Here is a 19,799-nt window from a genome sequence, read left to right on the forward strand (position 1 = left end):
TTCAACCCCACTGAGTTCAGAAGCAACAGCTCATTGCTCTGAAGATGAGTCTGTTGAGATTGACTAGGTCAGTCAAGTTGAGCGTTTAGATGATCTTGTAGTCACAGATCAAGATGCTTTAGAGGCCATCAGAGACTTTTGACAATCGAGTTCATCTGGCCCTGATGGTGTGACATCGCAGTTTCTGATGAGATGCTCACTGGTTCTTGCTCCTGTTTTCTCGTACTTGATGTGTTGGATCTTGGATCAGGGCAAGTTTCCGTCGTCACTAAAATTAGCTCACGTTGTTCCAATTTTTACAGGGGGAGATAGTCGCTCCCCAGTAACTATAGGCCGATTTCTCTCACTTCGAATATTGTGAAGGTGTTTGAGAAGATCATGAAGTCCAAACTTGTTGAATTTCTTGAGGTTAATGAAGTCCTTCCTCTTAGCCAGCACGGGTTCGGAGCACACTTTAGCACGGTTACCCAACTGATTGAGCATTTAGAGTAGGTCATTGCGGGACTGGAAAGGGGCGCGTCAGTTGATGATTTCTTCCTTGATTTTGCCAAGGCCTTTGATAAAGTAGATCATGGCCTTTTGTTGAATAGACTTCATGACTTTGGGATCCAAGGCAAGGTTCTCAATTGGATAAGACGCTTTTTTCAGGATAAGAAGCAAATTTGTAAGGTCGAGGGATCCCTTAGTGACATACATAATGTCAAGTCAGGTGATCCCCAGGCCTCCATCTTAGGGCCCCTCGGTTTTGCAATATTCGTTCCCGCTTCAAAAGCTTAGTATTACTGCCAGTTTCTCATTTTATGCTGACGATACAAATTAGTTTCTGGTAGGAATGGCCAAGATTCCACTAGTCTTGCAAAGGACTTAGATCGAATCTACTCTTGGGTAACTGAGAGTAATATGGCCCTGAACGGAATGAAATTCCGCTCAATGACGTTTGGGTCAACTCCCTTAAACACTCCACTTGTAGATAATGAAGGTAAATACATTGAGCAGGTCTCATCTATGAAAGGCTTAGGTGTAATCCTCCAAAAAAATAGAAAGTTCGATGAGCATATCCAGTTGAAGGTGGGTAAAGCTTTTCAAATGTGTGGTTGTTTATATCACACTTTGAAGTCCAGAGATGGCATCACGATGCTAACTCTGTACAAGTTGATTGTCGAGCAACATATTTATTTATAATATGCTTCACCCATTTGGGCTCCAATGCGTTCTTCAGGTTGAAAAAGGTCGAACAAATCCAAAGATGTTTCACAAGGAACATCAAAGGATTGAGAGAGCTCTCACATTGGGAGAGACAAAAAAAGTAAAAAAGTAAAAAGGGACGGTACAATGTTCAGAGAAGGTACGAAAGGTATCTGATACTGTACGTTTTCAAAAGCATTCATGAGCTTGGTCTCAACCGAGGTCTTAGGGTCAATTCTAGTGACCGTCGAGGCCATAAGTGCGTTTTGAGAGCACCTTCAAGCCCTCAAGAATCCAGGCTAGTTCGAACAATGAAATCCACATCTTTTCTTTCTCGGGCTCCTTCATTATTTAATTTGCTTCCCTCTGGTATTCGTAAGGAATACGTAGGCCTTGTGTATCCGGTTGCATCCTTCAAGTCAGACTTGGACAAAGTTTTAGATAGAATCCCAGATCAACCTTACATTCAAGGACTAGCTCGGTCTCAAATTGCCAACTCAAATTCGTTGGTAGACCAAATATCATATAAAAATTGAAAGGGAACAAACAGACGATTTATAAGTTTCCATTCGGCTTTCCGTAGCTTATGTGATAATGTAATCTGAGATAATAAATAAGTTGACTACTCTCGATAGATTCAGTCAAACACAAGAACTTAACGTGGCGCAGTGGTCATCTCGGACCGCGAAATTGTCTGACTGTCCAAAATCGAGATGTTTCTCGCAATGACTTATAAATTCTCGATCAAGTGAAGGTTAAAACACTAACGTGAAAATGGCTCCAACCTTAAAATCGGCAAAAGCTGCGGTGGTAGGCCAACGCAGATGGTTCAACAAAATGAAATCTGCGGCCACCAAAGCCGCCGAAGCAACCATTGATTGCCTTCGACATTTGCTGGCGATCAAGTGAATATGTGCTTCAATAACTTTAAATCTCAAACAGAAAAGTTGTTGGACAAGTTTAAAGTTGCCACGAACCTTGAGACACCCTAAAACCAAGGATCCTGGGCCGGTAAAGAGGCTGATGTCTTTGAGGAGTACAACACCACACAAGTTAAGTGCATCAGGGCAATGGGAATGTGCACCCTAGCACCTGTTGTAGTGGCAAACCTACGCGTATGCGAAGGCAATCTTTGCAGCAACGATCCCACCAACTTCTACGGCTGAAGTAAACAGAGTGACAAGTCAGTCCCAAGAGATGGGGAACAACAAGCCTAAGTCCGGAAAGGTTCGTTCATGGGCCGAGCTGGATGGAAGTTTCACGTGCTGTGGTGCGAAGGAGCATAAAGCAGCACAATGCCCCAGAAAGTCGTCCATATGCAACAAATGTGGACGCAAGGGTCATTTGTGCCCCTTATCCAGGAGTGGAGTGCCTTACTTGGAGAGGGACAAGGCCCCGTCTTTGCCAGCAAGAGCTTTCCAAGTCATGAAGAGCACCTCTTCTGCTGAGCATTCTGAAGAACCTGAGACCGTCGGATAGAATCCTTTCAAATATGAGGAGTCAGACTTCGTCTCACATGTTCACGCTACGTAGACCGTCCAAAGCGCCTCTGGATCTCGTGCTACTCCAAGGATCAACGTCCACATCCGGTCTCCTCGAAATGTTCAGTTCCATTTCAGGGATATTCCTGACATTGGAGCCACAAGGACCATGTTGTCCCTTGACCTGGTTCAGAGACATAGCCTTGACCTGGAATCAGCCCATGATACGGTGACAGCAGCCAATGGTGACCAAATGTCCGTGGCGGGTCGTGTTGTTCTCAAGCTCCCCGTCAATGGCAGAACAGCATACGCAGATTGTCTCTTGTCAGCATGCATGCGTAATTGCATGCTTGTGTCCTGGCACAATCTCCAAAACCTTGGAGTCATCGGTTCCACCTTTCCGTTAGTGGCTTCCAAGGAAATCAATGCAACAGCTGAGGCCTCAAGCGAAGTCAAAGGGAGGACACAGGACCTAAGAAGACAATTCATGACGTCCTTTCGGATTCATTGGCCCCTGATTGGCCCCATCGTTGGCAAGCCAATCCACATCAAATTGGCTGAGAATGCTGTCCCTTACCATGCTAATACTTCGTGTCCCATTCCACTTCATTATCAAGAGGAGGCCGACGCAACTATCAAGAGGTTGCTCCACTCTGGACGGATTTTTCGGGTGAAGGAGGCCACGACATGGTGCGCCAGGGCCCATTTTTTTCCCAAAGAAGGGGGAAGCTGGGGTCAGGTTGGTCACGGATTACTGCGAGATCAACAAGTTTATCAGACCCCTGTACAGCCCTTCCCATCTGCCCAAGACATCATCCGCAGTGGAAGTCCCCAAGATAAATTCTTTTGCAAATTGGACGCAGTGATGGGGTACTTTCAAGTACTGCTGGATGAAGAGTCCGCGAATTTGACAACTTTCCTTCTACCTTCAGGAAGATATCAATGCAACTTCGCTCTAATGGGCATGAGCCTCAGTGGGAACCATTGGAATATCGAGTCTGATGAAGTGATCAGAGGTTTGACCTTTTACCAAAAGTTGGTTGATGACATTCTCATTGGTGCTCCAATCATCCAACTGTTGAAAGTTCGCATACAGACTGTCCTTACCAGATGCCGCGATAAAGGAATACCAATTTCCCTTAGCAAATTCGCAGCTGGCCGTGAAGTGCCGTTTGCGAGCTTCATCGTGAGTGACCAGGGGGTGAGCCCCGACCCTGCAAAATGCAGGCCATTCAAGACTTTCCTTGCCCCGAAACAGCGACTGAAGTGAAGTCCTTTTTAGACCTTGCGAACCAATTTGTGTTTTTCGTACCAGATTTGTCACATGCCATGAGTGATATTCGACCTTTCTTGAAAAAAGGCGTTTCTTTTCAGTGGCTTGACATTCACGAAAAAGCATTTTGCCAAGCCAAGAAGTTGCTGACGTCTTCTCTACTCGTGAAACCATTCGATGAGAAGCTCAAAACCCTCTTGCTATCCGATGCATCAACGTTACACGGCCTCGGTTTTATGCTGATGCAGAAGGAGAAAAATGGACGCCCACCTGTCGTGCAATGTGGATCGTTCAGCTTAACTGCTGTACAAGGCAACTATGCCGCAATCGAGCTCAAATGCCTCGCAATTTTGCGCGCTGTGCACAAGTGTGAGTTCTATTTGAGAGGATGTTAATTCACAGTAATCACGGAGCATAAAACCCCTCGTAGGAATTTTTGCCAAAGACATCATCAACATTCATAATGGGCGACTGGTGAAAAAAGACAATTTGATTGCTGACGCGCTATCACGCACTCCACTGTTTCCCTGCAAGCCTGACCATGCCGATTGCATGTTACAGGCCGTGTCCAAGGAAATTGATTACTTGGATCCAAACTTGGCCATTATCATGTCTTTGATTGATAACGCGTACAAAAAGCTGATTCAGGAGATGTGGAGTTATGCCTCTGCTCGTGATCTATCCCCCAATGAGTGTGGCTCTCCCCTTTTGAGCTTCATGGAGCAACCTCAGCATCCTCCCGGCTGCCGGTGCTGAACTGCTCCTTTGTGATGGAAAAATTGTCCCACCACCGTCAGCTAGGTCGGAAATTCTTCGCCGACTTCACCTTGCTCATCAAGGCCTGCAGCAGGCAAAATTGCATGGCAAGGCATGGCCAGCGACATCATAAACATGATCAGCGCGTATACAAAATGTCAGACACTCCCTCCTTCCAAACCAGTGGAGGTACGGCGTTCCCATCCATCGACTAATCCCATGACCCGTGTTGGGTTGGATCTTTTTCTGGCCGACACTGGCTGTTCATGGTTGTAAAGCCTCCGGCTTTTAATGGATTAAGCCTTTAGCGCAACTGCATACTAAAGCTATTATTCAGGTGGCATTTGTTACAGGTTTCACCCTTAAATCTCCGGGCGGCTATGGATCATCTTTTACACTTAAAGAATGAATCTTTGGCTCAGAGGAAGTAATGATATGATTAAAATTAAAAAAAATCTCTTTTCGAATTTACTTGAAACTTCACCATACCTGGCAATTTCTTCACTATATCGTGAGATGTTCATCCCAAAATGAAATATCCGATTTGCCATGTCATCATCCTCACCTGAAACGAATAGTAGCACTTTTATTAGTGTCATCTACACGCAACTAAACAAAGGTGTGCGTCAGGGACCATATACCCAAAGGATGAGTTGTGTCAAATGAAATTTCGCCAAATATCTAGAGAAAGAAGGTGCCCTTAAATTGACAAATATAAAATACAGCGCTGTGTAAGTTGTTGGGATACGAGCCACTCTATGAAGCAGTTGACGAGAATGGAGTTGACTTAAATCCTTTATAAATGTGCAATTAACGTCCAACTATTTCAGCAAAGACTATTTCGTTTGTACGTTTTGTTGTTTTTGCGAAAATGATTTTCAGTGCTATGCATCTATCCAGGGACTTCTAAAGAAGAGGACACGGATTTTGGTTTTGACTTGAACTCCCGTGGCCAAGGTGAGGGATAAATTTGAAACGCCTCGTTACAGTATCTCTCCTTGGCGGTAACAGAGAAATATCCCAAAAAATATTGCCATTGCTTCAATCCATATTGTTTGAACTTTGATGCAAACGAAGACAATGTATTTGATGTAAGAAATAATATCCCTGCATTCTCCTGATACCTTTGGCTTTCCCGCCAAATTGACTGATCTACCGGTCAAAGGGATGAAGTTGTAACATTGTGGCCTAGTGGGCACCCAGTTGGCACCCAGTTGGCACCCAGTTGGCAAAGTAGGTGGGCAGGAAAGTTGGCAGCCCAAGATTCTGAAGCTGGGAACTTATTAAGCGGGATCCGAGTGGAATAAAACAACTCTTGCTAACAATACCTGAATGGACGGTGCTTACATAAAGTCCAAGACATTGAAGCCTTGTTTCGTGATCAGTGGTGGGGACTTTCATCTCTCAGCAAATGGACTGTTTTAGATTTTAATCTGATTTACTTATTATTATTCTCAACGTTTTTGTCTTTTTTACATTATTTGTTCTTTCACCCCCCCAATCCCCTTGTTTTTTTCCTCCTTCCTGTTTCTTCCTGTCCTGCTCATTTTCGAACGTCAAACCAGCAAATTCCCAGATTCAAACAGGGGCGGAAAACGGCTTAACTTTCCGCCAATCCATCCTCCCCACCTTGCCGGTTTTGGCTTCTCGGATTGGTGTGACGAGTTATAGGATCAAGCGGACAGATTTTGGCGATTGGTCGAGTCAGGTCTCCGTCGTTGGTTCAAATTGTCACCGCTCGCACCAAGGCATCTTTCACAGGACAGGATGGACCTCTTTGATGTGTGCCATCCTACATCTTCCTCTTGGTTCAGGGGTTCCCACGATGAGAACTTCGTCCCCCACTTGAATGTTCTTCATTCTCGTCGTCTACTTGTTTCTTTTCAGTAATGCTAGTAAATACTCCAAGGTCTACCTCTTCCACACCTTGTCAATGTTCCTTGAAGATAATGAAAATGTTGGTGGGGCAAGTTCCAGCTGAACTGCACGAGTTGTCATACAAACAAAGATGCAACCTCATCTCTTCTCGATTTTGTTTCTTGAAATGAGAATTTCCATGGGACCCAAGAAATCTACGGAAGTAAGGAAGAATGGTGGTTGACCAATCCCCATTTGTTCCTCGGGAACATCGGCCATTTCTTGGGATGCAGGTTTTCCCAACAACCTTCGACAAAAACGGCAAAGACGACGCACCCGCTTGATAGCCTCCCTTCCACGCAAAACCCAGTATTTTTGCCGCAACAAGGCTAGTCCATGATTCACGCCGCGATAATGATGATGCTCGTGCTCCTCTTTTAGGATTAGTTGAGAGGATGGGTGCTTTGGACACAGAATGATTGGATGTTTCTGGTTTGAATCGAGTTGAGCACGGCTCAACCAACCCTTGGCACGCATAACCCCTCTTGCATCGATGAAAAGGCTAAGATCCTTCATCCTGGAAGTTTTGGGTAGAGGATATGATCTTGTTAGCGCCTCTGAGTTCTTTTGAAAGGAGTCTTCCTGAATTCTCACCAAAAGTTTGGTCAGGAGATCTGTTCAGGTCTCTACGTCCTCTGATCCCAACTCTTCCACCATTGTATCCAGGAGATCAGCCCCCTCGCCAAGCAAGGCGGCGTTGCTAATAGCTTCTTTGAACTTTTCTCTCTTCTCTTCTTCATTTGTACCAATGCGATGTTCTGATGGCCACAAATTGCTCTCTTTCCGCAAAAATTCTGGTCCCTGAATCCATTTTGTTAATGTTTGAGGGTGCTCCGAGACCCTGGTTGCTAGATCCGCGGAGTTCATCCGGCCTGGGACATGGTCTAACCTATTTTTTACAGACAACCGATTTCGTTTAAGAGGTCGCGCGAGTGATTTCTGTTATCGTTCCGAAGGACCCTTGTCTTGTTGGGATTAGGGTCCTGTATTCTAAACACAGGGGACTAGTTGGGACCAAATACAACAAGTCCCCCAAGGCGATGTCAGTTCATAGAACCATATGATTGAAAAGAAATGATCAAGATCAATTGTGGTAGAAGTAAATACTTCGGTCAACTGTATTACCAAAGAAGGTGAAAAATACTCGAAGGCTGAATAACATACGCTAAAATCTTGTCAAAAAGCGTTAACAATATACATCTGATGGATAGGGCGTGACACAAAACCACCAGAAGCATCCGAGGTAACGAAGAGAATATCAAACCAAAGGAAACTTCGGATGAAAGAACATTTAGAGAGTTTTAAGTGACGTATGATCTCGCTTGGGTTTCCTAGTGGGGGAAAAATGATCTGTTTTGGGGCTGATGGACTCTTTTTCGATCCAATCAGGCGAAGCAAGATGGATTGAGATTGATGTACGATAGGTTAATTAGATAAAGGCTTTGCTACAAATTTTAAATCCATTTCCGTTTTTTTCCAACCAGAGTTTTATTATTTCCAGGAACAAAATATTACTAATAGAGAAAATTTCCCTAAGTATCTCAACTTTGAGAGCACCGCTCCTAAGACGGAATATCCATCTATTGAGTATGAAAGGATAAGAGTTTTTTTAACGGTATATGGGCGTTTTGAGTTCCTTCATCACAAACAACTTGAGACAATAATTATTACTTCACCCTCAGGAATGATCTCACTTTCGCCCAATTAAGCTCTTCAGGCAGCAACTTATGCTGTAATTTAAATGCTGCAAAGAAGCTTGGACTTAGCAAGCCTGGGTTCGAACCAGGATTTGCATATAGCAATCATATAGCAACCCCTCCCCATCATACAATTATGGTTTTCCTCAGTGGAAGGATCGGATTCAATGGAAGTATAGTCGAATTATAGTAACTCAGTTCACTCACACAACCTCTTAAACGGAATCGGTTGTCTGTGAAAAATAGGTTAGAGGCACATGGCGCTACTCCGGCGCTTGTGTTAATGATTGGATCTCTCCAATTCGATGTGACTTAAATGGCTTGTACACTTGGGCAAGGCTTGTAATTCTCGATTGAACCACTTTGCTATCCGTCCAAAAGAATCTTTGTTCATTATGAATTCGAAGACTTGACCTCAAGTGATCACTCCAGTCTTACACCAAGTACTGCGGCTTGTAGTTCAAGTTTCGGTATGGTCAAAGGTCGCTTTGGTGACACTCGAGTCTTTGACCATACAAGACAGACCTCATTTTGACCACATTCTGTTAAACAAACTCCGACGTACGCGACTGCCGCAAAGGCGTCTTCTGAGGCATCGCAAAAGACGTGGAGTTGGGTTTGGGTATCCAGGCTTATACACCGGGGAAAGATTGAATTTTTCAATGAGTGTGATACGACGTTCTCGTGGACTGTATAATGTACTGAGGAACTGAATGTTTCCTTCAAGAATGGGGGTAGACCTGACTCCGACTTTTTCTCACACATATATTTTCTCTTTTCTCAGTCACATCCCATCACACTTTTTCCTTCTTAACCCTTTTTTTGCTCTTCCACTCCCGAGAGAGTCAGGGTGCCCACTCCCTCTTCAAGGGCGGAGATTCGCCCTTCCATCCTTCCCCAACTCGCTTGTCCCACCCCATCGATGGGTTCAGCGTCCAGGGTTCGTGTGGATATTAAGAGGACACACCCTTGTGATCGGACGGGTTACCTCTCTGTTTTCTGTCTGGATGGTTACGGCTCGAACCATTTCGTCTGGTCCTGGGTGGCTTTCCTGTATGACTCCAACCCGCCATGATGAGCGCGGTTCCGGTGTTCCAATCAGTAGAACTCATCCCCTATCTTGATATTTTCCCTCAGCACACTACTTCTTCCTGGCTAAACAGATTTTGGAAGATATTGGACCGTCCATTTGTCCCACACCTTATCCACAATGGCTTGAACATATCGGGAATGATCCCTGGTGTTCAGACTCGCATACTCTCCGGGTGGCACGCTGGAGTTTGATCGTTGGAGGAGGAAGTGGTTTGGGGTGAGCGCGCGGCAATCACCCGGATCTGAACTCTCGTACGTAAGGGGACGTGAGTTTAACATACCCATGACTTCACACAAAACTGTTCTGAGTTCATGATCGCAAAGGTGTCTGCGGGCCTTCTGTTCTCCTTCAATGATGTTGATCAGGGCCATTTTGGCAGACTTAACTAGGGCCTCCACCCCAATGTGGGGCTCCTGGTCGTTGGAGCTTCCACAAGATCCTCGCTGATCCCACGGTTCCAGTTTCAGCGATTGGACCACGTTGGAGCTCAAGCTAGAGATTTTTCGCCCCAATAAAATTTGTCCCGTTATCACTATAGATCTGGTGGAGCTGTCCGCGAAGATTAATGAAATTTCTCAAGACGTTCAGAAAGTCCGGCGTTGACAGAGAAGGAGCCACTTCAATGTGTACAGCCCTGACAGTCATACAAGTGAAGATTGCTCCCCACCTCTTCTCGATTTTGCTGCGGAGCACAAGAACCTCAATAGGTCCAAAAAATCGACAGAGGTAAAGTAGAATGGTGGTTTCCCTGCCGCCAGTCTTTCCTCGGGTAGGTCCGCCATCTGTTGAGAGGCCACACGAGCAGTCATCTTCCTGCAGTGAGTACACTTTCGGCGCCTGTTTAACTGACTGTCGACCTCTGAGCACCCAATATTCTTGTCGTAAGAGACGAAGGCCATGGTTGACACCAGGATGATGGCGTCGCCAGTGAGATTCTTCGACAATTAGTTTGGTGAGCGGATGCTTGGGGCAAAGAATCACCGGAAATCGTTGATCATATCCTAGTTGGGCTCGGCTCAGTCGTCCATGGGCTCTCAATAGACCTAGTGGGTCAGTGAAGGGTGACAACTCCAATAAACGACAAGATTTTGAGAGCATTCTCCCCCCCATCAGGGCCTTGAGCTCTTCAGGAAACGTCTCCTCCTGCCCCTGCATGATGATGTCTTGAAGGGTAGCCTCAGGATGTTCAACCCTTCAGCTTCGGAGAGCATCCTCTAATGTTGCTGCATCTTGGCCTACCTGGGCACGCACGGTGGTGTGAAGAGATGAACATTTTTTCCGACTTTCTTCCGTGGTGGGTTCAATGCTTGCAAGTTTCGGCCAATTATACTCGCATTCAGACAGGAACAACGGTCCTTTTATCTAACTAGATGGCACTCCAACTGTTTGGTTGGCTCTCGTGGCCAAGTCCGCAGGATTTAGAATGTTTGGGACGTGGCGCCATTCCTGGGGACAGGTAAGAGTTTGGATTTCTCCAATCCAAACAACCACGAACGGTTTATAGCTTTGAGCCAAGTTGACTATCCAAAACCTTACAACTTGGCTATCGGTCCAGAAGAAGGTTGAATCAATGTGGAAGTGAAATGTCCCTTTCAAGTAGTGTGCCAAGCGGGCCACAAGAACGGTGCCTTGCAGTTCAAGTTTCGGAATAGTCTTCGTTTTTTTAGACGACACTCTTGTCTTTGAACATACTAATCTGACTGAGATGCGTCCATATGAATCCAGACTTCTGACGTAGCCTACAGCAGCAAATGCGTGTTCTAATGCATCACAAAATAAGTGCAGCTCCTTGACGATGTTTTGCATCCCCATGGGCAACAAACAACGTGGGAATTCTATCTCTGAGAGGCCTCTGAGGCTCTCAATCCCATCCGCCCACCACGCTTTGGTTTCGTCAGACACTGGATCATCCCACTCGAGGTTTTGAAGCACTAGTTCTTTCATTTTTATTTTGCGTGAGATTGTAACTGGAGAGATGAGGCCTTGTGGGTCGAATAGGCCTGCAAGCTTGCTCAGGAGTCCTCTCCTGGTGAACTCCGCCTTGGTCTTGATGTTGACCTTGAATAGAATTTAATCGTGCAATGTATTCCATTGGAGTCCCAGCACCTTGGTATCGTCCTGGTGCAACAATACACTTGACTCTGTCGTTCCACCAATAAATAGTTTGGGCAACTTGTTTGTTATTGGAGATCCACCCCCTCAGCTTGAAATTCCCCTCCAATAACACTCTCTTAATCTCAATTGACACTGTAATGACATCCTCTTTGTCTTGGAAGCTGTCGAGATAGTCATCCACATAGAATTGCTCCTTTACCTTCTTTTGGATCGCTTCTGGTGTGTCTGCATCCTCAGTTCGATGGAGGGTACTGATTGCTAAGCACGGAGATGGGGAATCTCCAAACACTACGCAAGTCATTTGGTAGGTGAGCCTTAGATTCTCTCCATAAGAATCTGTGATAACGTGAGTCACCTTCCTTTAGAGCAATCCTACAAAACATTGCCTCAATATCTGCAGTGATGGCGATTTTGTTCTCCCTGAATCGGAGTAGGACATCCAGGAGCTTGCATTAAAGGGGGGGCCCAGTCAGTAACGTGTCGTTGAGAGATTTCCCGTGAAATCTTGCCGCCGCGTCAAAGACTACCCAAACATCTTTACCATTCTTTTTCCACACCGCATGGTGCGGAAGGAATGCCTGATTGGGATGCAAGAGTTCGAGTGAATCTTCTAATACCTTGGCATAACCGTTCTCAAGCGTAGCGTGAATGGTGTTGATGTATGCAAGGTGAAACTTTGGGTCCCTTCCAAACCTCTTCTCTAGTCCAAAGAAACGTTTCTCAGCCATGATCCGGTTGTTCTTTGGCTTGTCTAGACCCGGGAACCATGGAAGACCAACCTCGTAGCCCTTACCATTGGGAAGTTTCTTAATGTTGCTTTGGATCATGTCCAAGGCATATTGGTCTCGAAGTGAGAAGCATTGTTTATCATCTGTTTCAAAGAATTTGTTGATTGCCTGTTCCATCCTCATTTCAGTGGGCCCTCCCGAGGTTGTGAAGTTGACGAGTCCAACTCCCTCTTTCAGGTTTTCGTTGATTCGGCCGTGACAAACCCATCCCAATCGCGTCCGAAAAGCATATGGATCGCCAATTGATCCATGTCTTGATTCCAGAGGTTCAATAAGATGTCCGTTATCTAATCCAATGAGAACTTCCACTTTCCCCTCATGAGATGATAGTTTCAGATGGTTCCAACAGCCCTTGATTTGCTCCCATGACGTTCCACCGAGGGCATGACAGACATTGGGATGAGACCTTACTCTAGCTCGAAACTTGTCGCCCTCCAACCCACTCATGTCCAAGGAGACGATCTTGGACCCAAACTCCATGAACCCTGATGCACCATTCACTGTCAGTGTCGTCTCTGATCCCTTGTTAAACCCAATCTTCTTGAGTATGGAGTCCGTAACAAATGTTGTGCCTGATCCCTCATCGATTAGTGCATTGACCGTGATGTTCCCATTTGGTCCGTAACAAGTTATTGGTATCATACCTAGGATGACGTGCCATCCTGTATTAGAGCTATTAGCGGATGCCATTGTTATAGGGTTGTGAATCCTCACGGGTTGGTCACCAATCTTATGGATGAGTTCATGGTGCTGTCTTTGGCAACCTTCAATACCACATCGGCCTTTAGATTTGCACCTCGTGGGCAGGTGACCCGGTCTTAAACATCCAAAGCAGAGATTCTTGGCTAGGACTTACTCCATTCTCGCCTGAGCGTTCATGGTTCTGAAAGAGGGACAATCAATGATCCTATGGTCATTCTGGCACTGGAGGCAAGATTGGATCGTAGATGTGTTGGAATTGCTTCTCCATGGCTTTGATTGGACGACTTCTTTGACCAACAATCCAAGACCAGTTCCGTCCGAGAAGCGACGAAGTTTCTTTACGCGCTCCAGAAGCCACCTGCTTAACCCCATCAACTTGTTCTTATCAGTGATCCGTTCGGCAAATGTATCCCATGCGAAATAGGTATCTTGGTCCAGCTTCCTTTCAATTGTACGTACGAGATGGGCCCAAAGCGAATCTCCACTTCAAATCATTTCACTGACCGCGAGTAGATGTCCTTGAAGAGAGAACGCGAACTTGGACAGACTAGTTAGGTCTCTGGCTTTTACTTTTGGGAGGATCTCAATCTCTTTTTGATGGGCTTCAACAAGCAAGACAGGATCTCCATACACTTCCCCCAACACTCGGAGGGCCGCAAAATAGTGTTCTCTGGTATTACCATAACCAGAGATTAGCAGTTGGGCCTCATCCTCAAGCGAGGCCTTAAGCAGACCCATCTTCTCGACCGATGAACTATTGGTTACATGCACCAATGCTTGAAAGGCATTAGACAACAATTCAAATTTCGTAATGTCACCCCAAAATTTGGGCATTCTTACTTCGATGGTTGACCGGGCACCCGGGTTTGAAGATGTAGTTGCGGACGAGGCTGATAACATCCACAACAGTTTTGTAGTTGGGGCTACACTTCTCCCTGAAACTTCCGGAGGGCCTTGATTCTCGACGTGGGGACTAATTGAACGGTGTGTGTCCAATTCCTGGGCCCTTTCCCCGACGTGTGGGCAGACTTCTCTTGTCTCATCTGGACTTGCATCCGGGTAATGGATTGGATCATGGGGTGTGTTCTGCTTTTCCGCCTCTTGGAAGATCCATAGGTTCTCTTGATCTGGTCCGAAAGCAGTCGACTCCTCGTCTTCTCGGCGTTCCAGGTGATCCATCACTTCGAATTTGACCGCCATCACCCTCTCCTTCTGTTCATGAAGATATTCCTCTACGCGCACTCTCTCGTCTTCATCAACGTTTGTCCTCAGGTGGGCTTCAGTGATGGCCTCGAGTTGATTGACCAACTTTTCGATCCCCACAACTTTCATTCGTAACAATGTCCTTGATCCATTCTTGTCGCTAGGAGGTACCCGCTGATATTGTTCACTGACCTGGAGATGGCCCGCTTCTTGTTGGCCATCTCTCAACGCACACGGCCATCCTCCTCTTGACCGTTCAAGTGAGGCGTGGATCCTGGCCTCTGGCTCGCCGTGGCCGGCGGCTGCAAGTCGTCCGTCACCTCCATATGGCTAGATGCGATAACTGCAATCACCTTGATCGCTCTTTCTTCCGTATCTCCAAATCCGTAGGTCACCGCGATCCAGCTTGAAGGACCAGCAAATGATATGACGTTCTCGAGGACTGTGTAATGCTCTGAGGAACTGAATGTTTCCTTCAAGAATGGGGGTAGACCTGACTCCGACTTTTTCTCACACATATATTTTCTCTTTTTCTCAGTCATATCCCATCACACTTCTTTCCTTCTTAACCCGTTTTTTGCTCTTCCACTCCCGAGCGAGTCAGGTTGCCCATCCCTCTTCAACGGGCGAGATTCGCACTTCCAGAGTGCAAGTTGTCATTCCAAGCAAGCCACTACGTACCATGGTCTTGATCGACGGTCTCGTTCCAACCCTTGCCTTGGATGACGAGCTCTTTCATTTGGATATTTCCCGCTACCGTCACAGGTGCGCAGAGATCTAAAGGGTCGTAAAGATTCAGAGACTGCTCAGCAGACCCCTTCTCGTGAGGATTACATCCTCATGGGTAGGTTCAAAGACGGGTGAGTCTGAGATTGGATGCCATTTAAGTCCCAGCACTTTGGTGTAGATTCCATCATTCAGATCGAGCACTTCTTGGGATGAAAATCCGGCGGCGAGGGCTACTGTGTTGTGGTTGGATTTCCGGTCTCGCAGATTGAAATTTCCCTGAGCCACAAATCGTCGTACTTCCAGACAGGATGTGAAGGCTTGATCCTGATCTTCAAAACTGTCCAGATAGTCATCGACATAGAACTGATTTATTATTCCTGATTTAGTGTTAGTGGAACAATTGGAGTCTTTGGCCGTTCTTAACAGGTCTAATAGCCAGGCATGGTGAGGAAGTGTCCCCAAATTCAACTCCAGCCACTTGGTAGACTTATATTTGCAAGCTTACGCCTTCTCTCCAGAGAAAATGATGGAATCGGGCATCCTCTTCTCGGACCATCATCCGGGAAAACATAGCCTCGATATCCCCACTTACTGCCATGGGGTGCTCTTGGAACCGCACTAAGACATCCATGAGGGCGTTTTGGAGTGCTTGCCCGCTAAGGCGTCGATCATTTACAGACAGAGGCCTTTAAATTACGAGGCGGAATAAAAAACGGCTCGAATCTTGGAGCCACGTTTCTTCAGAAACCGTGGTGTGGTAAGAAATATTGATGCTTGGTTTCAAGCTCCCCTGGATCTATAATAACTGTCTTTGAGTAATGAATATATTGCCCATAACGTGACCGTAGTCGTCAGCTATGATGTTGACGATGCATACCTTAGTTTGGATGCGTGGCGAGCCTTGGGAATTGTTGGACCCAATTTCCCCAGTCCGGCTATCTCTGTAATTGAAGAGCAAGGCAATTCGATCCCTGATCCCGCCCAACCTCTTTGGTCGTTGAAAGAGAGAGAAGAATGGATTTTATCGTTACCTTCTACACCCTCTAGGGACGATTTTCACTTCGTTGAAGCCAAACTCAAATCTGTTTACAGCTCTGTTTTTGATGAATCACGGTTGAAAACCAATGTGTGGTCCCATTATTGGAGATCCAACGGTGATAACCTTGAAGGAAGGGGCGAGGCCATTTGCGATCAACACTGCACACCAAATACCAATTCGTCAGTTGGCCGCTGTCAAGAAGGATCTTGATGAAATGGTGGATCATGGAATCATTAAGCCCGTAGGTGACGTCCCAACGTCAGTCAGTGAGGAGGACGTGGCCTTCAAGAAGATGAAGAGTAAAGCCCCTTAATCATCAGGGGTATCTCCCTAATCCACCAACTTCCTGTACAATATCTCCAGTGTGCAGACGACTTGGTTCTTTTGACTGATTCAGCCGTGGAATTGTAAAATGCCATCAATGCACTACACGGTTATTGCCGAGGGAACGGCCTTCAAGTCAAAAACATCAAGACGAAGGCCATGGTTTTCCATATTGGTCGTCTTCCTCCCACCTCCTTCCAAATCAACAATAGTCAGATTGAAATCATCAATTTTAAATATGCCAGTTTTACCTTCTCCACTCAACACTCCTTTACCAATCCACTATAATCAAGGCTAAAGCTAGAATCGGATACATTTGCAATAGACTTCCCATCAAGAATCTCCCCCTTCCAATAGTTCTTCAACTCTTCCGGACCTACATCACCCCAATTTTTCTCCATGGCCTATACCTCTGACTTCCCAACTCCGCCCAGTCCGCCCTCAAATCCACCGATGCCACCTTCACCAAAGTCCTCAAGCAACACCTCTGCGTGTCCCAATATACTAATAATGCATGGACGCATTTTCCATGTGAAACCGAGCCCCTCACAATTGGTTAGCGTCCAACAGTGTTGGGAACCTGACCTTTCTGGAGGTGATGTCCGGACATAAGTTGTCCTTTTTGGTCAAGGACTTACCAACACCTTCTTGTCTATGGCCCGACATACCTTCGGAGTATTGGCGGTCACGTACCTTTGTCCGGCTCCCAGCCAAATGCCATCAACGACGGGAGCTGACAAAGGATTTTGTCGTGTTTCGTTGATACTAGAGGTGCTGTCTTATTCATCACAATGGCCTATTTTGGCGGGCCAAGGAATGCCGTGTTGTTTCCTCTTTTAAGAGGCCTTAGACCATCCTACAATACCATTTAAAAAAAGCACCTTAGGGGGATGTATAGATTTAGTTTTGATCATTGATAGGTAAACCATATTAATGCCAATAAACCATAATTTGTCCCCCAGTCTTTAAAATTTCAAATTGCTAAGAAAAACTAAACAAATTCATCAGTACGGTTCTTGCTTGAGCGGTCCTTGTACACTTCCTTGTAACATTAAAATCTCTCTACACCTGCACTAATGTGCAACGGTCACTAAACGTGAGAATTGGACTTCGAGAAAAATGGTTTGGAATATAAGCCCCTGGATTCTAGGCTCACAACTAGAGGTGCAACGAATCAGTACGTCAATTTGGGAAAATTATGGATGCTTTAAGAACCTTCGTTTTTTCAGAACAGGAATTAATTAGGGCGGGCACAAGAACTGGGGCTTAGGTTTTGAAGCATGCAGCAAAATTTTCCAGGGTTTGGCTGGATGGTTCTGTGGGATATTGGACCTCTCAAACTATAATTAGAGGTCACTCAAGTGGTTTCAGCAAAGATGTGATTTCCTTCCCTACCCATTTTCCTGTTATTCAACCCATGCTTGCGACGGTCCTAATGAATTAATCTATATGACCCTTTAATGTGCAAGAAATTCTTCAAGTTTGAACATCATGATCTTCTCAAACACTTTCGCAATAATTGTGGTGAGAGAAATCGGCCAATAGTTAATGGGGAGCGACTTTCCTTGAAATTTGGAACAGCATGAGTTAATGCAGATAAGAGGGAAAGTTGCCTTGCTTCAAGGTAGAATGCATTGAATACCAAAAAAACAGGATCGACACCCAGTGAGCATCTCATCAGAAACTGAGATGTCACACCATCAGGACCAGGAGAACTGGAAAGCTACAAGTCTGTGATGGCCTCAAAAACATCTTGATCTGTGTCTACTAGATCATTTAGCCGCTCAACTTGACTAGACTCGTCAATCTCAGCAGACTCATATTTAGAGCAATAAATTGTTGATCCTAAACTACTGTATCTTGAGTTGAAAATGCACTAGAGAACTGATCTCCAAGCATTTGAAGCATGAAAGGAGATGACAACCTTTTGGGAGGACACTCTCTACTTCTTTGTTAAAGGATTGAATTACAGTTTCCTAGTCATTTATTATTGCAGGGAATTGTTCAACAGAATTTTATACAGAGCGACACTTTTAATCATTAGCATACGCTAAATATAATTGCATGGTGTCTGCTCTACACTGTGATTCTAATACTTTTTCCGTCCATGCTGCCATCTTTGGTTTACTGCACCAGCCCTTCGGCTCGCCCAAACGAAACGTGCTCCAATCTTTGCACCAAGAGCTCTTGCAAAATTGGCATCCATCTAGCCTAACCAATACGTTGCCTCTATTACCTACTTTACATGCAATTGTAAATGTATTTTCTTTGTTTCAACTCTGCAATTAGTACAAAAGGTTGCTAAAGTGTTAATCCCAGGAAAAAAATTAATAAATTCGATTACACACAAAAACACTTCAAAAACAGCTTTTGGACTTGTTTTTCGTATCTTAAGGCCTCCCATTTTGATGGCGTTGAACGGACTGAAATTCCGCTAAATAACCTGTGACGAAATGTTGTATAAGATTGTTCAATACTCTTCTTAGACAAAGAAAAAAACCCCGAAGTCACTTACTAGACACAGATCAAGTTGAAATGGACAAAGGTGGTTCCGTATTTTAGTTGAAAAAATAATATTTTGGGCTTCGAAAAGGAATTATTCACGTTTTTTGAAGTATTATCCTCCTATCAAGTCATTAGCCATTCCATATCTGCATAATTGGAAGGGAAAGTTCCAAGGACCATTGCATGGTTGTGTGATGAAGTCTTGCTCCAGCAATAATACCAGAACCCCTAAATATTCATACGCTTAAGTACGTGTATGGCATAATCCCTCTTCATAAGCGACATTTTTGGCATGCAGTCCCCTCTGCCTAATGAATTAGCCGGCAAGGATCATTTTCCTCCCCAATTCCATCTTTGATGCTCCTGTTACGGAGTGCACATTACATTCCCTGAGAGCTCTTAGCATAAATGACCTATCTCCATGCCTTCCCCTGGTCACCGTCCTGAAGACGGTAATTAAAGCACTGTGTCCATAAATCTGATTCCGAGGCTTTTTGGTTCAAGCCCTAGGATGGCAAAATCTGATTCAATGGTTTGGAGTTGCATGTACTAAATCACAATACAATCTTTAATTCATATCATAATTCATACTGACCTCCCCAGCCCCAAAACTGGTTAGAAAACCCGTTGACCTTAAATAAGTGAGATTTTGTAAGTGCCACTACTCCGCCAAACATTCTGAAATAAGGAAGTATATACTTCTTGGTGCTCACAGCTGGAAAAAAATGGTCATGAAAGTTCAAAGATCTTTTGATTGTACAACATTCATCGTTCTCACCCACTGACATGTGTCGAGGAATTTCAGGGCAAGTATACAGATTCCTGTCGTCTTCTGGTAAAAGATCCACGTCATGAAATATATAGCAATCCCAATTAGCGTCTTTTATTGCCTCAGCAAATCCAACGTTGAATAACATCGCACGGTTAAAGTCATTTGAATCCGCCTGAGAAAATATGGAGGTACTATTTCAAAAATGAAATATAACTGTGTG

At 45.1% G+C, this 19,799-nt stretch overlaps 1 protein-coding gene across 1 annotated transcript in view; it reads right to left on the minus strand.

The window, feature by feature from the left end:
* LOC131891576 (beta-1,4-N-acetylgalactosaminyltransferase bre-4-like) overlaps nucleotides 1–19,799 on the minus strand; it is a 35,627-nt gene that overhangs the window by 2,998 nt on the left and 12,830 nt on the right. The window contains exons 2-4 of the mRNA XM_059241189.1: nucleotides 19,586–19,751; nucleotides 19,403–19,522; nucleotides 5,185–5,260 (exon numbers count right to left, since the gene is read on the minus strand). Of these exons, the coding sequence (XP_059097172.1) occupies nucleotides 5,185–5,260; nucleotides 19,403–19,522; nucleotides 19,586–19,751 (362 nt within the window). The remainder of the gene's footprint in view (nucleotides 1–5,184; nucleotides 5,261–19,402; nucleotides 19,523–19,585; nucleotides 19,752–19,799) is intronic.

The sequence above is a fragment of the Tigriopus californicus genome, chromosome 12 (genome assembly GCF_007210705.1).
Source record: "Tigriopus californicus strain San Diego chromosome 12, Tcal_SD_v2.1, whole genome shotgun sequence".
Classification (NCBI taxonomy): Eukaryota; Metazoa; Arthropoda; class Copepoda; order Harpacticoida; family Harpacticidae; genus Tigriopus; species Tigriopus californicus.